Source organism: Canis aureus, chromosome 15 (assembly GCF_053574225.1).
Source record: "Canis aureus isolate CA01 chromosome 15, VMU_Caureus_v.1.0, whole genome shotgun sequence".
NCBI classification, from domain to species: domain Eukaryota; kingdom Metazoa; phylum Chordata; class Mammalia; order Carnivora; family Canidae; genus Canis; species Canis aureus.
In genome coordinates this window covers 39,558,104-39,579,838 of record NC_135625.1, presented here as the reverse complement: position 1 = coordinate 39,579,838, position 21,735 = coordinate 39,558,104, and the positions used below count along the sequence as shown (strand labels likewise).

General features: G+C 40.9%; 1 protein-coding gene across 7 annotated transcripts in view; it reads left to right on the top strand.

The window, feature by feature from the left end:
• NSD3 (nuclear receptor binding SET domain protein 3) overlaps nt 1-21,497 on the top strand; it is a 123,816-nt gene extending 102,319 nt beyond the window's left edge. For 4 of the 7 annotated variants that reach the window (XM_077849178.1, XM_077849182.1, XM_077849179.1 and 1 more), the window contains 8 exons: nt 3,263-3,465; nt 4,163-4,275; nt 4,836-5,105; nt 11,263-11,379; nt 12,864-13,005; nt 14,252-14,358; nt 14,943-15,147; nt 15,568-21,497. In XM_077849178.1, coding sequence (XP_077705304.1) covers nt 3,263-3,465; nt 4,163-4,275; nt 4,836-5,105; nt 11,263-11,379; nt 12,864-13,005; nt 14,252-14,358; nt 14,943-15,147; nt 15,568-15,809 — 1,399 coding nt within the window. In that variant the 3' untranslated portion in view covers nt 15,810-21,497. The remainder of the gene's footprint in view (nt 1-3,262; nt 3,466-4,162; nt 4,276-4,835; nt 5,106-11,262; nt 11,380-12,863; nt 13,006-14,251; nt 14,359-14,942; nt 15,148-15,567) is intronic. The other 3 variants (XM_077849181.1, XM_077849180.1, XM_077849177.1) reach the window with 2 other exon arrangements.
• Nucleotides 21,498-21,735: the final 238 nt, after the last annotated feature.

Here is a 21,735-nt window from a genome sequence, read left to right as displayed (position 1 = left end):
GCACAGAGCTATTTCCTTAAAACAAGAAAGAGAAAAGAAACCTATTTTGAATTGGTTTTTAGAGGATTGGGAAGGTTAGTTGTTGGAATTATTTTTTGGATTGGTTGGTTGGCTTGTTTCTATGTTTTGAAAATTATACTAATGAACGATGTACTACTCGATTTTGGAATAAAAAGTCTTAATGTAGGTAGTAGGGAAGATGTTTTCTTTGTGTTCTAATACATTTATATTGATTTCTAATGAAATCAAGATTTTATATCCTGGCCGGAATAGTTCTCTTTGCCCATTTTAGTTCCTTGTTTGAAGCTTTAAACCGATTGCAAGGAGAGAGCTCTTTAAGATTTAAAGAGAAATTATTTCATTAAAAGGTTTTAGAGGCACCTGGGTGGGTTAGCAGATAAGCGCCTGCCTTCAGCCCAGGGCGTGATCCTGGAATCCGTAGATCAAGTCCCACATCGGTCTCCCTGCATGGAGCCTGCTTCTCTCTCTGTGTCTCTGCCTCTATGTGTGTCTTTCATGAATAAATATATAAAATCTTTGTTTAAAAAAAGAAAAAAGCTTTTAGATCTTAATAGAATAGTGTAAGAAGTATGTGTGATTGCCATTATTTTCCTAAAACTTTCTCCTTCTAAGAAGCCTGTCCTTAACAAACCTTTACTGAGCAAGGTTAGTGATATTTTTTAAAAACTGTACATTTTACAGGCATATATGTTTATCATTTTACTAAGAAAACAGATACTATTTAAGAGAGCACAATAGGGTCTGCTTTTCAATTAGAATACCGAGTTAAATATATTTCTATAGAATTTCAAACATACTGTAATTTTTTAGCAATAGCTATGTCATTTGTTTTAAATATGCTGCTTGCTTACCTATTTAACTTGAAAAATTTTGTTTTTAGCTGAAATAAGGGGCCTTGAGGTTGAGAAGCAGTCCCCCACACACACTATTTTTTTTAACATATGATAGAAAACCTTGAAGTCCCTCCCCCACCCCAAAATTTGGCAGTTAAATACATAAACAATTTTATATTATCTGGCAAAAGATACAAAGTTTTAAAAGGCAAATGTCAAACCAAACTAAAGTGTTTGCACTTCTAACAATAAAAGACAAATACCTTACCTAGAACAGTAGTAAAGGAGAGAGAGCCAGTTTGCTGAAGAATAGCAAATAGACAATAAACTCATAAAAAATGCTGAGCCTCACTAAAAATAACTGTATGTTAAAAAAGAAGAGTTTTTTTTTTTGTTTTTTTTCAATCAACAGATTGGCAAAGATATAAGACAATTTTTTGGCTAGAGAAGGCATACGGAAAGGAGTGCCCTCCCCCCCATAGAGCAGTCTGGCATTGCATATTAAGACTGTCTACCCTTTGACTTAGCACTTCCTCTTCGAGGAATTTAAGGAAAAAAAATTGGACAGGTAGGCAAAAGTATATTTATAAAGGTTTTCATTGCAGTATTATTTTTAATTGCAAAAATTTGAAATAACCCAAATGCCCAGTCAGTGAGGGATTTGTCAAATAAATAACAGTATATCCATATCCATAAGAGGATAATGCTGATCTCTGTAGTATATGAGATGATATTCACGGTATACAGTTGAGTTTAGAAGGCATGTTAGATAGCATATGCATTATCTTTCCATGTGTCTAAACAGTTTTAAAAAAATTATAGATCTAGATATGTTTTTCATACCCAGAAAGAAATATATCTAATGTTAATGTATGAGGCATAAGATGAAAAAGGAGGCATTTTCTATTTTTCTCTTATACATTTCTGCATTGTTTAATTTTTAAAAGAAACACACTGCTTTTTGTAATTAACAATCTATCTTTCTATCCCCCTCTTGCCTATGTTTTTAATTAATTTTTAAGATATACTGTAGAGTACCTTTGAGATGAAACATGTTCAAGTTCTGTACTATAAATCTGAAGTGTAATCATGCCTTGTTTATCTTTTGAATAATATAATTATTCACTAAGTAAATGGTTTTATCAGGCATCTGTAAAAGACTGAAAAAACTTAAGTTTTTGTATATTTACTCTTCATAGTGATTCTTTTATAAACTACCAAAAACTTAACCTTTCAATGTCTAACTTGCCCAGTTGTTGAAAACTATCAGATGTACCACACTGATTATTTAATGTAGTGATTCAGTCTGTGCACGAAACAATTATGTTTTCATTCCACCCCACATCCCACATTATTATGATGTAAGATGAATTAGATTCTGAAATACATACTAACATAAACCTAGTACATTTGACCAAAAGTACTTACGCTGGTTGATTAGAGAGAAGATGATGTGTATTTGAATGGAAGTGGTCGTTCTTCACAATAGCATCGGTTTATTCTCAAAGGATTCCCTTGACTACTAGAAATAAGCTTTTATACCTTGAAAGACAATTTTAGTATTGAGAATGTCAAATTTGGGGGATCCCTGGGTGGCGCAGCGGTTTAGCGCCTGCCTTTGGCCTAGGGCGCGATCCTGGAGACCCGGGATCGAATCCCACGTCAGGCTCCCAGTGCATGGAGCCTGCTTCTCCCTCTGCCTCTCTCTCTCTCTCTCTCTCTCTCTCTCTCTCACTGTGTGCCTATCATAAATAAAAATTTTAAAAAATTTTTTAAAAAAAAGAATGTCAAATTTGGAGGAACACAGAACTTTTCTAGGATTGACATTATGTTTGGAATTGTACTGGTAAATTGTTAATTCTTTTTCTTTTTGTAAATTCTAATTCTTAAATTGGGTAGCAAGTTCATTGTTATTTTGTTATGCTTTATAACTTGTATGCTTGTGATACATATTCCTTTATATCAAATATTAATTTTTTGAAAGATTTTATTTATTTATTAATGAGAGACAGAGAGAGGCAGAGACACAAGCAGAGGGAGAAGCAGGCTCCCTCAGGGAACCTGATGTGGACCCCAGGATCACGCCCCCAGCCCAAGGCAGGCGCTAAATCACTGAGCCACCCGGGCTGCCCTCAAGTATTAATTTTTAAAGAAAAAACTAGATTGGGTGCTTCGAGTATAGTTTGCTTAGTCTGTATTCACTGTCTCATTAATTCACTAATCAGTATGTTTTTAAATGATGTGTGATTTGAGCAGGATTAAAGATAAACAAGGAATTTTGTATCCTTAGAATCTGAAAGAAAATTGCAAAGGACAAAACCTTTTTCTCCCACCCCGCCTCCTGCTAGCCATGGTAAGAACAGTATGATTTGTCCATTCTCTTGATCTAAAATCACTTCTGTTTTCAGATGGTGGCCAGCAGAGATCTGCAATCCCAGGTCTGTGCCACTGAACATCCAGGGCCTTAAACATGACTTGGGGGATTTCCCAGTGTTCTTCTTTGGTTCTCATGACTACTACTGGGTACACCAGGGCAGAGTGTTCCCTTATGTTGAAGGAGACAAAAGCTTTGCTGAGGGACAGACTAGTATTAACAAGACCTTCAAAAAAGGTAAGTGGTATGATGTTTACAGTGGCTCAAAACTAAGACTTCTGACTTACGTATGACATGGTTCTGGTATTAGAGAACTTTCACCGGGTGTTATGATCCAGCATCCATAAGTATCCAGTCACGTTAGAGCCACATTTTATCCAGTTAGAAAAGTACATTTGAGTATGGTAGACTCTGCCATCTGTTGAAAGGAGTTTCTTCATTGATCTTTCTACAAACATAGAGATTATTTTGGAAATAGCCTTCTTAAGCGAAGCCCCTTTGCCACAGAAGAGTAGTAAAAGCTTCTCAAGAAGAGATTTAACTGTTTTTACAAAAAGTTTCCAGGAAGTTTGGCTTTCTGGGTAAGAGTATAATGAATTTAAATCTAGTACAACGTAAAAAGGTGGGGTGGGGTGGTTGGTTGGTGTGTTATTTTGGTTTTTTGTTTTTGCTTTACTTGGAAGCGTCTCATTATTGAAGTAGGGCCTCTTCAGCAGCTTGCACAGAGTACAGCACTGAGCCAGAAATGAGTTATGTCCTATTTGAGTTACCCTGTCCTGGTGAAAAACAGTCATTTCCAGAATAATTTCAAAATTTCAAAGAAAAAAAGCTCAGGCCAGATTTAGGGCATTGGGAAGGCAATGTAAAACTGTTCTCCTAACAGTTTTTGTTTGTTTTTTCGGTATTTATGTACTTTGTTTGGTCTTATTGGCAGCACTGGAAGAAGCTGCAAAGCGTTTCCAGGAATTGAAAGCACAAAGAGAAAGCAGAGAAGCGCTAGAGATTGAAAAAAACTCAAGAAAACCTCCTCCTTACAAACACATCAAAGTGAGTTTCTGCCCATGAAAACATTAGTATTTAACAGGCAAGAGGAAATGCATCACTCTTAAGTCATTAGAAGGCACTTTTTGACTTAGGAAAACTTTTGCCAGATATCACCTAGTCTTCTATAGAACAAACTGAGAGCTCTTGTTGGAAGCATAAAATGAGTGCCATGGCTGCTGTGCTATGGGATCTTTGATAAGCCCTCTCGTACCTAGGAGCAACATGTTCCGTGTGAAATCCTGGTCTTCCCTACCAGGCTGTGCAGCCAAATGAGACTATAAGTGTTTGGCTCCCCTTCTTCCAGAAAGCCCTCAGTTGTATTCGTTATGAAATTCCCATCAACTAGTAGAAGAAATACACAGGATAAATAAGGGAGAAATTTCATCAGACTTTGATATTTCTGTCCACTAAGGAGAGACGATTTTATTCTTAGTTTATTCATGGGGAAATGGAAGTCAAGATATAAAGAGCCTTTCTCAGAGTCGTACCACAATGCAGTAGCAGAGCCAGAAATTACATGGATATGTCTAATGTTCCTCTTATTTTGTGGCTTTGTTTTATAGGCTAACAAAGTAATAGGAAAGGTACAGATCCATGTTGCAGACCTGTCAGAGATTCCCCGCTGCAACTGCAAGCCAGCTGATGAAAACCCCTGTGGCTTGGAGTCAGAGTGCCTGAATAGAATGTTGCAGTATGAGTGCCACCCGCAGGTGTGCCCTGCTGGAGAGCGTTGCCAGAACCAGTGCTTTACAAAGAGGCTCTACCCTGATGCAGAAATCATCAAAACAGAGCGAAGAGGCTGGGGCCTCAGGACCAAAAGGAGCATTAAGAAGGTAGCATGGGGTGAGGGCCTGGGGGGTGGTGAGACAGACCAGGGCCTGTGCCTCTTAGCAGATGCTTCATCTTCTCTTAGGGATAAAATACATAGGAATTCAAGGCAAAATTTTGAAACTTCTCAAGGTGAAAGTTTGGCACTTCTCGAGCAAAGCAGAAGTGGTAGGAAGAGGCAGTAATAAAATATACATAGTCTTTGGGTGTCCTGTGATCAGTCAGAAAAAGGAGAAAGGACATTGGTCATTTTCTATTTGAAATATTTTTTACCCTTTAAGCAAAAGAGCATAAAAGGTTTAGCAGAGTCAAAAGAGTGCAAAGGTCAGAATGTACTGGGATGGGAACTAGCAAAAAACTGCAGGACTTCATGCCCACATCACAGTTCTTTGACCGAGTCACTAACAACCCAAGCCTCAGTTTCATCTGCGCTCTTGAGCACACATGGTAATCCCTCTTCTACATATTTAAAAGGATTGCTGCCAGTCTCAAATTATATTATATATGCAAAAGCAACTGGCAAAAGTTGAAGTCTTTGACACTTATAAATTATCTGCATTCTTATACTTTGAAGCAGTTTCTCCAAGCAGTCTCTTTGTAGAAAAAATTTTTAATGCGAATACCTCAAAGAAAAATGAAAATCCTACTGTTTAAACAGTGGCCCTCAAACTTCAGAGATCCTGGGAATCTCCTGGGATCCTTACCAAAAACAGTGTCTTAGTGAAATATGTGGGACAGGCCTGAACAGTGTGCATTTTAAAACCAGGTCCCCAGCCCACCCGCACTCCCACCCTTCCCCCTGGTTACCTAGTGCCCACAGAGAGGCTTTCACTGAGGGAAGGTAGGTCTGGTGGGCATTTAAAGCTATTCTTGACATTTTTGCACCTGTAAAAAAAAATAAAATAAAATAAAAATCACCTTTGCAATTAAAAAGTACCATATAATGTAGGAAAGAGAATCAAACAATACAAAAAAAGATAATAAAGAGTAAAATTCCTCATTTCTTCAGTCCGGGGTCTCCTCACCAAGGATGACCATTGTTAAGAGGGTATCATGTAGCCTTTCATAGCTTTTTCTACACAGTTATAAATGTAAATGTGTATTTAAATACATATTCTGAAATTCAATACTTATAGGGTTTTTAAAAACATAAATATGATACATATTATTTTGTCCCACTTCATATATCATAAATACACCTTCATGACAATACATAGATTCCTCCTCATTCTTTGTAACAGTCCTATTGTATCCTATAGTAAAATGTACCATAACTTATTTCACCTATTTTCTAATAAATTTACATATATATTTAATTCTGTAATGAACATTCTTGGTCATCTATCTTCATGCATGCATTTTTTTTTTTATTATTTCATTTATTTGAGAAAGAGAGAACAGGAGCAGGACAAGAGGCAGGAGAGGGAGAAGCAGACTCCATGCTGAGCAGGGAGCCCCGTGCAGCCCATCCCAGGACCCTGAGATCATGACCTGAGCCAAAGGCAGATGCTTAACTGACTGAGCCAGCTGGGCTCCCCTCCAGGCATCCATTTCTTCTTTTTTTTTTTTTTTTTTTAACTTTTATTTATTTATGATAGTCACACAGAGAGAGAGACAGAGAGGCAGAGACATAGGCAGAGGGAGAAGTAGGCTCCATGCACCGGGAGCCCGATGTGGGATTCGATCCTGGGTCTCCAGGATCGTGCCTTGGGCCAAAGGCAGGCGCTAAACCGCTGCGCCACCCAGGGATCCCCCAGGCATCCATTTCTATAGGTTAGATTGCTTAAGGTAAAACTCAGTCTTTAAGCACGTGTTTGTGAAGTTGCCTTTGTGTGCCAGGTACTACTCTGGGCATTTGGAAAAACAGTGTTAAACAAGACACCTTTGTGAGTCTGCTAGAGACAGACAATAAACAGGTATATAATGTTGAATACCACTAAAATGGTGCAAAGAACAATAATGTGATCAAAGGGGACGGCTGGTGACAGGGATTGTTATTTTAAACTGCTTGGTTGAGGAGGGCTGAAGAGTTGCCATTTGACATGAACATGAGGGAGAAAACCATGCAGGTATGTAAGGGAGCATAACATTTCAGACTGAAGAGGAAGCAAGGACAGAGCTTTAGCATTCTCCAGGAAAGGAGGAGAGCCAGGACACCTGGAGGAGGAGGAGGAGACAGGGATGGTGGGTAGGTAGGAGAGGGAAGGGGTGGGGGCTAGATCTCATGCAGCCTTAGAGGCCACAGGAGTGAGGCTTCTGGAAGATTTTAGTGGGAAGTGACTTGACCTGACCTGGTGTGCTCATTTTCTGTTGCTGCTTAACAATAATACTACAAATTTAGGAACTTAAAATGTGACACACATTTTATTTTCTCACAATTTCTGGGGGTCAGGAGACAGGCACTGCATGGCTGAGCCCTCTACTTAGGGTCTCACAAGGTTTCAGTTGAGATGTTGCCCAGGGCTAGATTCTCATTCTTGTGCCTTAAGTGGAGAAGGATGATCCACTTTCCAGATTACATGGCTGTTGGCAGAATTCTACTCTTTGCACTTGTAGGTCTGAGAGCTTCAGGTGTTTTTTGTTTCGTGGGGCTCAAACTCATGATCCCGAGATCACTTCCAACTGAGCCAGCCAGGTGCCCCTAGAGTGTAACATTTTTGATGTTATTTTAATGCCATGCATATCACGTATACAAATTTTTGCCTCTGACTTCATGGGAGTTTTAGGGACTATCCTGAAATCTATCCAGCTTAATATCATGTTAACATCTTTTAATAGTAATTGCATTTATTTTAAAATGTATTCTAAAAATAAAAATAAAAAAAATAAAAATAAAATGTATTCTAATTTATTAATTGATACAATCAAGAGAAAAGAAAGTATAGCCAGGATATTCTGCCCATTAGCTCTTAAGAAATTGCTAATGTAAAACAGTTGGTCTCTTACAAAATAGTTTTAAGTATATATTCCTGAAATGCAAAATCATAAAGACTTAGTAGCAACATGGAAAAGATTTTTGGTACATTGAGGGGACAGGAGCCAAATATGAAATTGATTGTCCACAGCCAGTTCTCTTCTTTTCACACGTAACAGATTCCTGAAAATGTGTGCCAGAACCAAAAAAGAAACTTATAAAAAATTTTTAAAATATATATTAAATGCTGAATTACACCCTCCTTTTTTTGCTGTAGTCCTTAAGGACAGATTTCTAGCATTTTAAAACGTTTTTCTTGGTTATTTTTGTTGACAATTGAATTCACAGTTAATTGGTATTTTTGTTTTTATTTTTTGGGGGGGTTTTATTTGAAGATTTTATTTTTTTAAGTGATCTCTCCACCCAGTGTGGGGCTCAAACTCTCAACCCCGAAATCAAAAGTCCCATGCTCTACTGACTGAGCCAGCCAGGCACCCCACAGTTAATGGCTTTAAGTCCAGTTAGCAACTCTTTGAAGCTGAAGTTTGTCACCTTTAGGACATATGAAATATTTCTTTTACAAAATAGCTAGGAATATTTATTTACCATGGTATCAAATGTATGAGACTTGCACTCTTCTGTTTGATATCAGCACTTTAACTTTCCTGTATTGGCTCATTTTCATAGAACAGTAAATATAAGCCATAAGACATGATACTCAGGCTTTTACAGACACAGAACCATTTCTTCAAGTGAAATCTTACCTTGAATCCCAGGATGTGGAAAAGATGACATACAGCCTATTTGGTTGCAGTTCTGCTCTATGGATTTAACCTGGTGTTAAATAAGTATAGTAACACCGGGGCGGGGCCGGGGGGGCGGCGAGGAAGTCTACCAGTGAAGGTGATGGTCCCACATGATGGTGCGAGTTGTTCATCAGCTATGTCCCAGCTGATGGAGGAAAGGCCTGGGAAGGTGACAGTGCATGGCACACCAGTGTGCAGACCATCCTCTGTCATTCGTGAGACAGAACTGGAAGGAAAAAGCAGAGAAAATAAACTGTTCTGTTATAGTATTGCAGTTACCAATGAAACCCATTTTTTTCTTTTATTTGTGTATTTCTTTTTCTAACCTAATTCTTTGTCATAGCTTGTATGGTCAGTAAAATAGGAGGGAGTAAAAGCCAGAGGTGAACTTCTGGGGCGACCATTCCCCAGTGGAAACAAGTGTGTAGCTCCTTGCGGCTGACTCAGAGCCCACTGACCTCACTAACAGCCAAGGGAAGGGGGTTAGTCCCGGGGTTGCCCGGGAACGTTAGGTGGGTTCCTTCCAATGTGGCCCCGTAACTTTTTTCTTATTTTCAGAAATGACAATCTTTTGTTTTTATCAATAGAAAAAGATTAAGTATTCATAAGAGCGTTGGCCTATGTTCTTAATGATTTGCCCAAATCAGAATATACGGTACTTCTCTTTAGATTACTGGTATTTACTATCAGTTCTGTGATTCGAAGAACCATGTGGAGGGCTAGTAAAAATTTGTGTGGTGGAGGAGGTCAGGTGGGAGGGAGAACAGGTCTGGTGAAACAATAAACAAATTTTTGTTGCCCAAGACATTTCTTTTCCTAGAAGACTGAAAAATTCTATAGATAATGCTCTTGTCCTAGAGTGAGTCAGCCATGTTTTCAAGGTAAAAGGGTTAATGGACTCTGCATTTATAAATACCAGATATTAAGATGTTGAATATAGAGTATTTACCCTCATTTTAAAAGAAGCTATTTATGGGGCGCCCCAGTGGTGCTGTCGGTTAAGATCCTGATCTGGACATTTTGAGATTTGAGCCCCGTGTTGGGCTCCATGCTCCACAGGGAGTCTTGCTTGGGATTCTCTCTCTCTCTCTCCTTCTACCCCCCACCCCTGCATGTGCACTCTTTTTTTCTCTCTTTCAAATCTTTAAGAAATAAATAAATAGAAGAAGCTAATCACCACACACCTATGAGAACAGCAGTATGAAAACTAGTTGGCAATACCAGCTACTGGCAAGAATGTGGAGAAACTGGGTCTCTCCTACAGTGGGAAAGTATGGTGGGGATGCAAAATGGTGCATATACTCTGGAAAATAGTTTCTTAAAAAATTAACTCAAACTCACCATTTGACCCAACAAATTGTACTCCTGGCCATTTATCCCACAAAAATGAAAACCTATGTCTGCATAAAAACTTTTACCGGAATGTTCACAACAGCTTCATTTGTAATAGCCAAAATATGAAAACAATTCAGACATTCCTCAGTAGGGTGAAAGGCTAAACCACAGTACATCCATAGTGTGAACAAGTACTCAGCAGGAAAAAACAGATTTAACTATTGACACATAACAAATCAGACAGATCTCAAGAGAATTAAGAGAATTTGCCAACCTCAAAAGATTACATACTGTATACTTTCATTTATAGAACATCCTCAAGATGACAAAATAATGCCGATGGAGAACAAGTTAGTGATGGGATGGGTTAAGGGAGAGAAGAAGGATGGGTGTGATTATAAAGAACTGTACAAGGGGTCTGTGTGGTGCTGGAATGCTTCTGTATCTCAACTGTAGTGGTGGTTACACAGTTGATTCTACAACTGACCAAATTCCATAGAACTAACACACACACACAACGTTGATGCAATCTGAATAAGATCTGTAGACTGTACCAGTGTCAGCTCTCTAGTTTTAATATAGTACTATAGCTCTCTAGCATGTTGCCATCGGGGATTAGTAGGTGATGAATACACAGATCCTCTCTGTACTATTTTTGCAACCTCCTGTGAATATGTAGAATTACTCTAGAATAAATTTTTTTTTTAATGAATTCATTTGTTTCAGATTGAGCTCTTTAATAGGCATCAACTCCACAGCTGCAAACTTAGTAAAAGTCTGTTGTAAGACAGCCTCAAAGACTTGAGTTAGCCATCTCTCCAGCTCCTATAATTATGTCACTTGGACTATAAAATCATATTGTCAAAAAAAAAAAAACAAAACATATTGTCAGCAAGAAAAGACCAGTTATCACCTTGTGAGACACTGCTAGCAGAAAACTCGCTACCTGAATGCCAGTGAATGACAACTACTATTTGTTTCTAGTGTTAAAGTTAGATTTCCAGGATTCTTTTTGGTTACTTCTCTTGGATTACATACATAGTGTTAAAGAATGCTTTCAAAGAGAGTACATTGTCTTATATTTACATATTGCATGCTTCTCTGCAGGGCGAATTTGTAAATGAATATGTTGGTGAATTAATTGATGAAGAAGAATGCAGATTGCGAATCAAGCGAGCCCACGAGAACAGTGTAACTAATTTTTATATGTTAACTGTTACCAAGGTAAAATTGATTTTATTTTGTAAGAAAAAAGGATTTTTGGTTTTTGTGTCATGGTCTTAAATGCAGTTTCCTCTAATTTGATTGTTTTTTTCAGGAGAATGAGAACACTTTGCAGTAGCCAGTATGATAGTTCTTATAATGTGGTGATTATTGCACAGTACACAAAGGCTAATTATTGAAACCTTGCACATGGCATATGAGACAGCGCTGTGAGTGGACAGATGGCCAGGAACAGGGCAGACACACGGGGCTTTCCGTCTCAGCTCTTCTTAGTCACTGAAAGACCTGGCCCTCGGTTTCTCAAGTTAGAAAGCACCACAAAATTATGGTTTAGCCAAAATTCTAACTGAATTTTTCTGTGTACTGGAACTTTGTGTCTGAGTTAGGACAAATGGATGTAGTCCTAAGCAGAATGACAGTAAAACTACTCAATTAATTGTGTATGCTCCTAAGTCCCATTTGCTACACGTCTGATGTATCTGTTACCTTGTGTCATTTCTTTAGCAGTCCTCTGACTTGCAGAGGACAAGAGACTGAGGTCCAGCCCTGACAAGCAGTCTGTTGGATAGCTTGTCACAGTCTGGTGAAGGCCAGGACTAGTAGCCATGTCTCGTGGTCCAGGCTCTCCCCGAAACTGAGAGAATATCATTATAAGTAAGAACTAGAAATCACTTACAAGAAGTTTATTTGAACTGATATGCATTGTTTAACAGTTTTATAACTTTCATGAACATCAATTTAATAAACAGAAAATGCCATTTATTTCTGATAGCTGAATAGCCCTTTAGATCTACTCCTCACTGTCAGGGGCCCCTCCAGCCATCTTGATGACATTTGGGAGGCTCTGTCTTCCAGGGCTCATTGAGATGACCGGAACTTGCATTCAGGGGCCACCAAAATGGTGAACCTTTTACTGTGTCCTGAACATCAGTAGAAGTAAAATGGAAGGAACAGGTGACTTCCTGGAGAGTACGTTCTACGCTAGAGCCCTTCCATCAATCAAAGGTCCAAATCTTCACCCAGAGGAAAGCCGTACATATTTCCTTGTCTCTCTTTATGGCCTACGCTCTTTTCCATTTACTCCCATACTAGTTTCGCTGCTTGTACAGAGCAGGAAAGGAGGGCTGATGGCAGAGCACCGTGGTTCCCAGCCCAAGTGCCTGGCTGAACTCCACGCTCTGGCATCACCTGTGATCAGTTCATCTTCTAAGTAGTAGTATTCTGTGGGCTATGTGTAGAGACAAACTTAAAAAAAAAAAAAAAAACCACCTAAATTGCATTTTATCTCAGTTGCTTTGACTTGAAGCTCATCAAATAAGATAGAGAACTCAATCACCAGCCCGGAGAGCAGAGCGTGCATTGTGGGAGTTGTGTAGCGAAACACTGTTTGTTGCTTGTGGCCCTCAACAGAGTTGGATATATCTGAGATAAGCTCTTACTTAGTTTCATGTCAAGGGTACCTTTCATTTCTTTTTTTTCTGAAGGACCGTATAATTGATGCTGGCCCCAAAGGAAATTACTCTCGCTTCATGAACCACAGTTGTAATCCAAACTGTGAAACACAAAAGTGGACAGTGAATGGAGATATTCGAGTTGGACTGTTTGCCCTTTGTGATATTCCTGCAGGTAAAAAAGCTACTTGCTCCCCCCTCCCCTGCACAGGATATTCTTCAAGGTTCCATGCTCAAGTATTTATTCAAATAAGATAGGATTATATTTGGAATTGTTACCTGCCATTAAAAAGTGAAAATCCATGTCCTGCAAAAGGGAGTTTTGTAAGAGCCTTTGTTTCGGGGAGGACGTTCCAGAATCCTGTATGTCCGGGACCCTCCTGAAGGACCTCTCCAAATTATTGCTGTCTGCACAATATAACCAGATGTTTAAGCTTTTGTTTTCTACTTAAAGTATTAACATACTGTGTTAACATCAGCTGGTTTCTTGGTTTGTTTGTGGGGATTTCTGTTTGTTTGGGTTTTTTTTAGTTGAAAGATCTGTTTCAAATTAGGCACAAAAAGCTTCCGAAGCCAGTTATTGCTTCCATGTTTCCTCAGCCATCCAGCATCTTACCAGTGGCACTTAGTTTCTTCTCTGCCAGGTTGGTAGGGAAATGGGTAAAAAGGGAAGAGATGTAGCTCAGTGAGGTTCAACTGCAGTCCTGGAACTTGTTGCAGGCTGTTCAGGATCAGCCAGAAGCAAGCTTGGGCCTCCCAGTTCGAATCCTTGGGTCTTCAGTGTAAACAGTGAATCTGCGCTGTGAACTCTCTGCAGAGCGTACTCTAAATCATGAATTACTGGAGCTGCACAGTCACCATGATTCCGTGGGCCTACTGTTGGTTCAGAAATTCGTATAAATTAGGGCAACCCCAGTGGCGCAGCGGTTTAGCGCTGCCTGCAGCCCAGGGCGTGATCCTGGAGACCCTGGATCGAGTCCCACGTCAGGCTCCCTGGATGGGGCCTGCTTCTCCCTCTGCCTGTGTCTCTGCCTCTCTCTCTCTCTCTCTCTCTCTCTCTGTCTCTATGAATAAATAAATAAAATCTTTAAAAAAAATTCGTGTAAATTAGCTTTAGAAAAGCAAGCTAGACCAGAACCCTTTTTTTTGTTTTGTTTTTTAGCACAGATTTCAGATTCTTAGTCTCCATTACATAATTTTTGACCACTTCAGTAAGAAGGCTGTGACAACTTTTACAGAGTGTTTTGGCCGTAATTCTTGGTGGCTGGGGATTTTTTCCTCTGTTGTTTCCCCTGGCCCACCTCAGTTTGCAGCAAGGCCTTCAGGTCAGAATTAGGTCTCTTTTGCCAGTAGGAGAGTGTGTCTGACAGCATTTTTCTTCCCTGGGACTTGAGTATGAATAATTTTGTCTCCCATTGTAGGGATGGAGTTAACATTTAATTATAACCTGGATTGTCTGGGCAACGGCCGAACGGAGTGCCACTGTGGAGCAGAAAACTGTAGCGGCTTTCTGGGGGTGCGGCCAAAGGTCAGTTGGTGGGCAGGGAGCACCCCAGGCTGGTGGGGAGTCAGGAGTGGGGCTGTTGGAAGTGTGGGACCATCTCAGGAAAAGGCCGGTGAACAAATGGGGCCCTGGTTCACTTCACGGGACGGCTGTCATGTTAACCAGAGTGTAGATGCTCTGACTTTCCAATGAAGCAAATCTTAAGTAAGATCTGTCAGGTTCGGAAGATGTGTTTGTATTTCTGATTGAATCTGAAGTGATCAACATCTGTTCAGAATCTTCTTTAAAATTCACACTATACCAAAAACCACTGAATCAGCCACTTGAAAATGGTGAGTTGTATGGTATGTGAATTATATCTCAGTATCCTTGCAATTGAAAAAACAAAGCACCTGATTCAAAAGTCAGTGAAAAAAAAAAAGGAAAAAAAAAAGTCAGTGAAAATGTAGCCTTATTTTTAGCACAGTACTGTCATGGGATAAGTCGTCCTGATGGATTTAGGTAATTGAACAACAGAGTTGAAGAGAACTTAAGTGATTGTGTCAGGTTCTGGGAGCTCACTTTCCACGTAGAGTCTCACACATTGTGTTCATCCTTCTTCCTGCCAGTCAACATGTGTGTCAACGACCGAAGAAAAGGCCAAAAATGCTAAGTTAAAGCAGAAGAGGCGAAAAATCAAAGCAGAACCAAAGCAGATGCATGAAGATTACTGTTTTCAATGTGGAGATGGTGGGGAGCTGGTCATGTGTGACAAAAAAGACTGTCCCAAAGCGTACCACCTCTTATGCCTTAACCTGACTCAGCCACCATATGGTAAGCCAGCCTCTCGGGGCCCCTTCTTTGATGTGGGTCTTTGCTGACAGCGCTGTGTAACCTAGCATGTACTTCCCTCTCCTTCGTGGAGCCATGGAACGGATAACGTGGAGTAGAACCACCAACACTAGCAGACAAAAAGTATGCTGGTGAAGAATCTGTCTGCAGATAGGGGTTAGGTGCGGGCCAGTAAGCATTGGCTTTTGTGGGTGAGCAGGGGCCCCTATGGCGTGGAGTTTGGGGTGCTTGTGCACCTCCAGACTCAGTAGTAGGCTCAGACGTAAGTTTGGCTGAAATTTGGTGTTTGATCAAATTCGGTCTCCAATCAGAGCAGACGGTGGGAACTTGGGTTTCTCGTGAGTAGTCAAGACGGACACTAACGGGGCTGTTTTACCTGTCCTACCCCAACCCCCCCACCAGGAAAGTGGGAATGCCCGTGGCATCAGTGCGAGGAGTGCAGCAGTGCTGCGGTCTCCTTCTGTGAGTTCTGCCCTCACTCGTTTTGTAAAGATCACGAGGAGGGTGCCCTGGTTCCCTCTGCTCTGGAAGGCCGTCTCTGCTGCTCGGAGCACGACCCTGCATGTCCTGTGTCTGCAGAGTACTGGAGCAAGATCAAATGCAAATTGGAATCACAAGATCATGGAGAAGAACTGAAAGAATAAATGGGCGGTGATTTCTTTTTTTTTGCTTTTTATTGAGATAAAAAAAAGGAAAAGGAGCAAGGGACTCGATGGCACGTTAGTGGGAGAGGAGCTGCTGCAGTGCGCACAGCCTTCACCCCCGCCCCGCCTTATTGACGCGCCGACGGGGAGCCAGTGGGTGCAAGCAGAAGCAGTGGGTGGTATCTGTTTTTCTGTTTTCTTGGGTTGGGGATTCTTTTATGGTGGGCCAAATTCCCTTGGTCTTCTCTTGCCTTTTATTACACTTCCATGCCTTTGCAGCTGGAAAAAGAGATGTCTTCGCTTTTAAAATAAGAACAAAGAGAAAAGAAATTTTGTTAATGAGATTAATTTAAAGCCTAGGATGTGTTCCTTGGGTGTAAAAAGCAAAAGTAGCCCTCATTCCTTTATTTATTTTCATTTTTTAAAAATTTGGAGAAGTGTAGTTCAGATAGTCTATTCAGTGTACGTGTGTGTGTGCGTTTTAAGTAGCAGTTGGAGCAAGCCCTCTAGAAAAGGCTATGATGATCTTTATATACCTCTTTGCTGAGCAGTAGGTAGGCTAACTTCTCTTTCCCTTCCAAATGTTTTTCATAATCCTAGAGAAGGGCTCTGTGGGAGTACTGAATCTGGCCTCTTGAAAACAAAATGCCTCAGTGGATTTTACCTCTGTGGTCTTAACCTAGGTGGGCTTTATGATGTGATAATTTTACCTACAAAGGTATATGATGTGGTTTTCGGTTTTGGAGAAAAACAGAAATGGGTGCACTAACTGAGTTTGAAATGTTTTCCATTGACTGAACATTTTTGATGAAGCGTGTTTATGTGGATGTGAATGCAGTTAGAATGGTCATCCCTGTTGCCCTGACACATGGACAAAGGCAGCTAGAGGGAGACAAAGGCCCAGACCCAAAGTTGGATCATAACGACTGCCATCCCCCATGCAGTGTAATGGAGCCCCTTGTCCAACCTCGGGGGCTGTCCTGTCTCTGTTCCCCTCTCCTAATCAAACATTCCCATTGCCACCTGGCTGCCCATTCAGCCAGGTTTCCTGGTGAAAATGACACAAGCAAATTGAAGTTGTATCTGAGTCAGTCTTTTTGGTTTAGTTCCTCATTTGGGGGGTGGAAGGGGTAGGGGCATCCCTTGGTCATATGTAAACAATTTCTATTTAGTATTATCTACTAACTAAAACTGCCCCCAGGAGGGAGGGGAAGCACTTCTACAGAGTATATTAGAGCCACACAAACACACTTCATCTGAGGAAGCACTTAGGGGAGTTCCCAAGGAAGCAGTGTTAGCAAAAATGGTTGGTTGTGATGCTTGGATATCATAGATGCAAGTGTGCCAAGATGTCTGCCCACAAAATTCACTTGCATTTAATGCTTAAGAATATGTATTTTCCAGTATTCCTGTATGAGTAATTAGTAATTTCAGGCTTTGTTGTGGCACTGTACTAAGTAGAAGTCTGGGGCTAGCTTGAATGGATGTTAACTTTCTCTGTGAATTTTGACTGCTTACAATTGCTGGTACCTGGTGGCATTTATTTTCCCTTAAGAAGTACCGAGGAACCTTATGAAGGTAGAGAGGGTAGATGCTCGGCCACATTCCTTCCGTTGTGTTGTGTGTTCCTTTTTCCTTATTAATTTAGAGTTCTTCTCTAGAAAAAGGAAGAAAAAAAGTTGTGCCTCTCCTTTTTTAATGTAAATGTGCAATTGTACTGGATTTTCTCTTGTAAAAAAAAAAAAAAAAACATAAAACAAAACAACAACAAAAAAGCACCACACTACAGTTCCTTTACTTAAGCTCCTAAACTGCCATTTGCCTGATTCCAGCAATTAATTCTGAGGTAACTTACTGGGCCTCCAGGAATTATCTTGATTAAATATGATCCCAGGAGAAAGAGCAAAATGGAAAACGCTATGCATGTTACCAAATCGAACATGCAGCACAGCTCACCAAAACACTAGACTTTGCTCTTGAGCAATTATATAGTTTGATAGCCTTTTAAAAAATAATTTAAGAAAATCTAGGTTTTATCATACTAAGACTTTATTTTATATATGTGTGTGTGTGTATATATATATATGAGATAAATGTTTGCTTTTTTAAAAACTAACATGAAGGATTTCCTTTAACATTTGAAATGTAACTCTTGTTGAAACCGTACCCACATGAAATCTTATCTCCTTGTTTTGGACTGAATAATCTTTACTATCCGATGACTTTTCTATGGTAAGCCAGGGTACATCCTCTATACTTAAAAATATCTTAGGTTTCAATATTTTTATGCAGCTTCTTCATCATGTCACATTTTGTTTGCGTATCTAGAGCAGCTCTGCTGAGATTTTTTTTAATCTTTTTTGGGGGGTTGGGGGGCACCCGATAGGATCATTCTGCCATTTCAGAAATCAGATTAGAAACCAAAACAGCTAACCACAGCTCTGGAGTCTTCGTCCCTGAGTGCTCTGCAATGGTTCGAACAGCGGTTTTCGCCCTGCCGGAGCCCAGGAACTCTCCTCACACCTCCACGGTGTCACCACCTACCTAGTTTATGTATTTTCAAGTCACAGGCTATGGAGGCAGCGAGGGAGGGGGAAAGTTGTGCTTTCTGTGTGCATAGCATATATGCCCTGTGCCCGGCTGCCCTTCAATGAAATCATCCAGAAAACGTGTTACTCTCTCATAGTCCATAGTTGGTATTTGTTAACTTTTAAATCTGTATGTGGTCAGAGCATAAATAGTTGGTTTTGATTCTTGTCCAAAAATGAAATGACTTAAAGCAGCATGGGATAATGGTGGTGTTTTGTTTCATATTTTTTTTTAGCCTCGTGTTAATTCTTTGGAAGAAGTGAATGTAAAGTTTTGGATAATCAGCATAAAACTTCAGAAATCAGATCGGTAACAACTACAGAGGAAATCCTGGGCAGCCTTCCAGGCATGTGTGGTGCATGAAGGGGCTGGCCCACGGCTGGCACTGCAAGGAGGAGGGCTGCCCAGAGCCAGCTCTAGGGGGGTGGCCCGCCCTTCCTTCCTGGAAGGCCCAAGCAGCTGGAGGAAGTGATTCACTTCTTTAATATCTAATCAAGGCTAGAGTCAGGAGGGAAGTGGGTTTTATTTTCATTTTTAACAAGTTCTTACTCTACCTTAATTCTCAAAACTGATCTGGCCTAAGGTGTAGAATAGGCTTTTAGAATCACTGAACCTTGGAGCTATCAGTGTGTTCAAGTCAGGAACATACGTAAAAACTAAACTAAAAATAATAATAATGGGAGGGGTGGCTCCAGCTCCCTTCTGCCATTTCCACATAATCTTTGGAAACATGATTATAAATCATGTTTTGAAATTCTGAGAGAATCATGGAAAGGACTCTCAGAGACGGCAGGCTGTTAGGCAGGTTTCTTTCCTGCCTCATGAAGTTGGGTTTTGTTGTGGCCTCATTATACGGTCTGTGCTTCCGTCAGGGTCAGAGCTGCAGTGTGGACGGCAGGGAGCAGCCCTGCGGAACGAACCCTCTGGGCACTCCGGCTTCGGGCCAGGCCGGGCCTCCCATTCATTCTTAAGTGCAAAGCTCTTCCTCTAGTGTTGACCTTGAAGGGGAGGTGCTGCTGCAGGTCCCACCAGGAGGAGTGGACAGGTGGGCTTGGGGAGCCTACATTCCCTGCACTTCGGTCAGGGGAGGTATGATGACTCTGCCAGGGCTGATGTGTCCAGCCACCTGGGCTTCGAGCTGCCGCAGACGCAAAGTGACCGTTTGGAACGATTTCCGTCAGCCTAGGGCCACCTACAGTCGGTCCCCGGTCGTCTGTAAACCAAGAGTAGGACTCGCTTGCATTTTCAGGCAAGCAGGGAACAGATATAATTAGACGGCTTTGCCGTGTGTGCGTGAATATTGAAAAGTTGGAGATTTGTATATAGTGAAACCCACCAACTCTCCCCGGGGCGGGCAGCGGGAGCAGGGACGTTGGCACAGGGCGAGGGAGGGGGATGTTCACCGCAGGTACGAAGTAGTCACTTTAACACTGAGACCTCTGCCTCATCGAATTCAGGTTTTTTAAGTACTTGAAACTCTTCAGATTCCCCTTATTTTACAGTTCTTAAGTTTGTGAAGTAGAGAGCATTGTTTGTACACCATTTTTGAAAACAGCCTCGTCTCTTGTCCTCTTTCACTTGGGTTGAGGGCAGGGCTCTGCCCACGGGAGGGAGCGCCCGGCACGTAGCTCAGATTTCCTGGACGCATCTGAGGAGGAGACTCTTGCATGAACTGCCAGCAGCTTGTTCATGAGTATTTCCTTTGTGCGTTCTCTACTTTGTCATTTTGTCAGCCCTGTCCCCACACACCTCCTCTTCCCCTGTAATATATATGCCTGTGTAGGGAAAAAAACAAAAATTTGCACTTAACGTTACGCTCCTTGAACCGCGGGGTGTAATCTGTGTGTTGCAGAAACCATTTCCTTTCTTTTCTCCGTCAGTCCATTGCTTAAGTGACAAGGTCAGGTGCTTGTGGCACCTACGTGTGAGGGGGCTGGTGGGGGGAGTGCGACCTGCCCTTCAGTGGCCTGTGAGAGTCAGTTACGTGTAAGAGAAAGGGAAAAGATGAACAGTTGCCAAAGTCGTGTATTCAGTCCTCAGTTTTCTTCCGTGACCTTCTCCATCTGCTCATTGGCAAGAAAGCCCTCCAGGTGCCAGTGCTCCCCTCTCCTGCCTGCCACAGACCTCGACGTGTGCACATGGCCCACGGCGTCCACCAGACCACCGAGACGAGGTATGTATGAGGTATTCTTGTCAGGTTAGGAGTGGACTGGATAAAATTTACTTTTTTACTCTGTTGTCATTAATATTGCTCTTTATCTCATTTGTGCTATCACATACCCTCTGTTAAAAAAAGAAAATCACATTGTCTCCCATGACCAAGATGCTAAATAATGATTACAACTGGCTAAGAAGATCCTTTTTTCTATACAAGGGTGTGTGCATAATTGGAATTGATACAAGAAATTCATTTGTAACCACTTGTGATATTGCACAACAAACACAGATACCTACAGATTGTTTTCTTTTTCTTGTGATCTTTATCTATAATGACCTTTGTAGATTGGTTATTTCTGTACTTTGTTTATCTGTAATAAACTTTGTAGATCCTGTGAAATGTTTTTTTGCCTAAATCACTTGAGACTTGAGTCTTTAATAACAAAGCATCAATATTCACTAAAGTCAATCTCTTTTGAGTTTCTGTGACTTGACTAGAAGCTCTTTGACACTAAGGGATTAGTGTCCATTTTCCCTGGGGGGCGTTCCACTAGGGCATTACTGTATAATGACTTGATGTTGCCACATAGACTTCAAGATATATGATATTTTGGGGATTTGTTGATTGGCCTATGTTTTACTGCATAGTGTGAAACGTGTAAAGCTTGGTTAACCTGTATATAGATAGCTTTATTGTTGACTAGTTACAGCGTATTTAGGATTGCCTGTAATTACTACTGTGTGTGCTGGTAGGAACATACATTTTTGTATATTATATTTACTGAGATACTGCCTTTTTTTATTTTACAAATACTTTGAAATCCAGATGTGTTTTTTGCTTCCGTGAGGATTAATTTGGAAAGCTTCTTAATGACATTCCACTGACTTCAGATTTTGCTTGAGATTGACTTCAATAAATTGTCCTGTATGTTCCAAATTAAACTGTGGGCTTGTTCATTGCCTGTAGTTAGTTGCTTGCCACAACTCCTGGACAAGAGGTCATGATGGGAGGGAGGGCGTCGGTTGCAGGGCTGGATGACCCAGACGTACACACACACACACACACACCCGGCTGGTGGGGCCTGCAGCACAGAGAGGTCCTTCAAAATGCTGCAGGCTGCAAGTAAACTTGGTGCCCAATGCGTGCGGTTTGGTTGTGTTTGCCGGGCGGGGGCGGGCC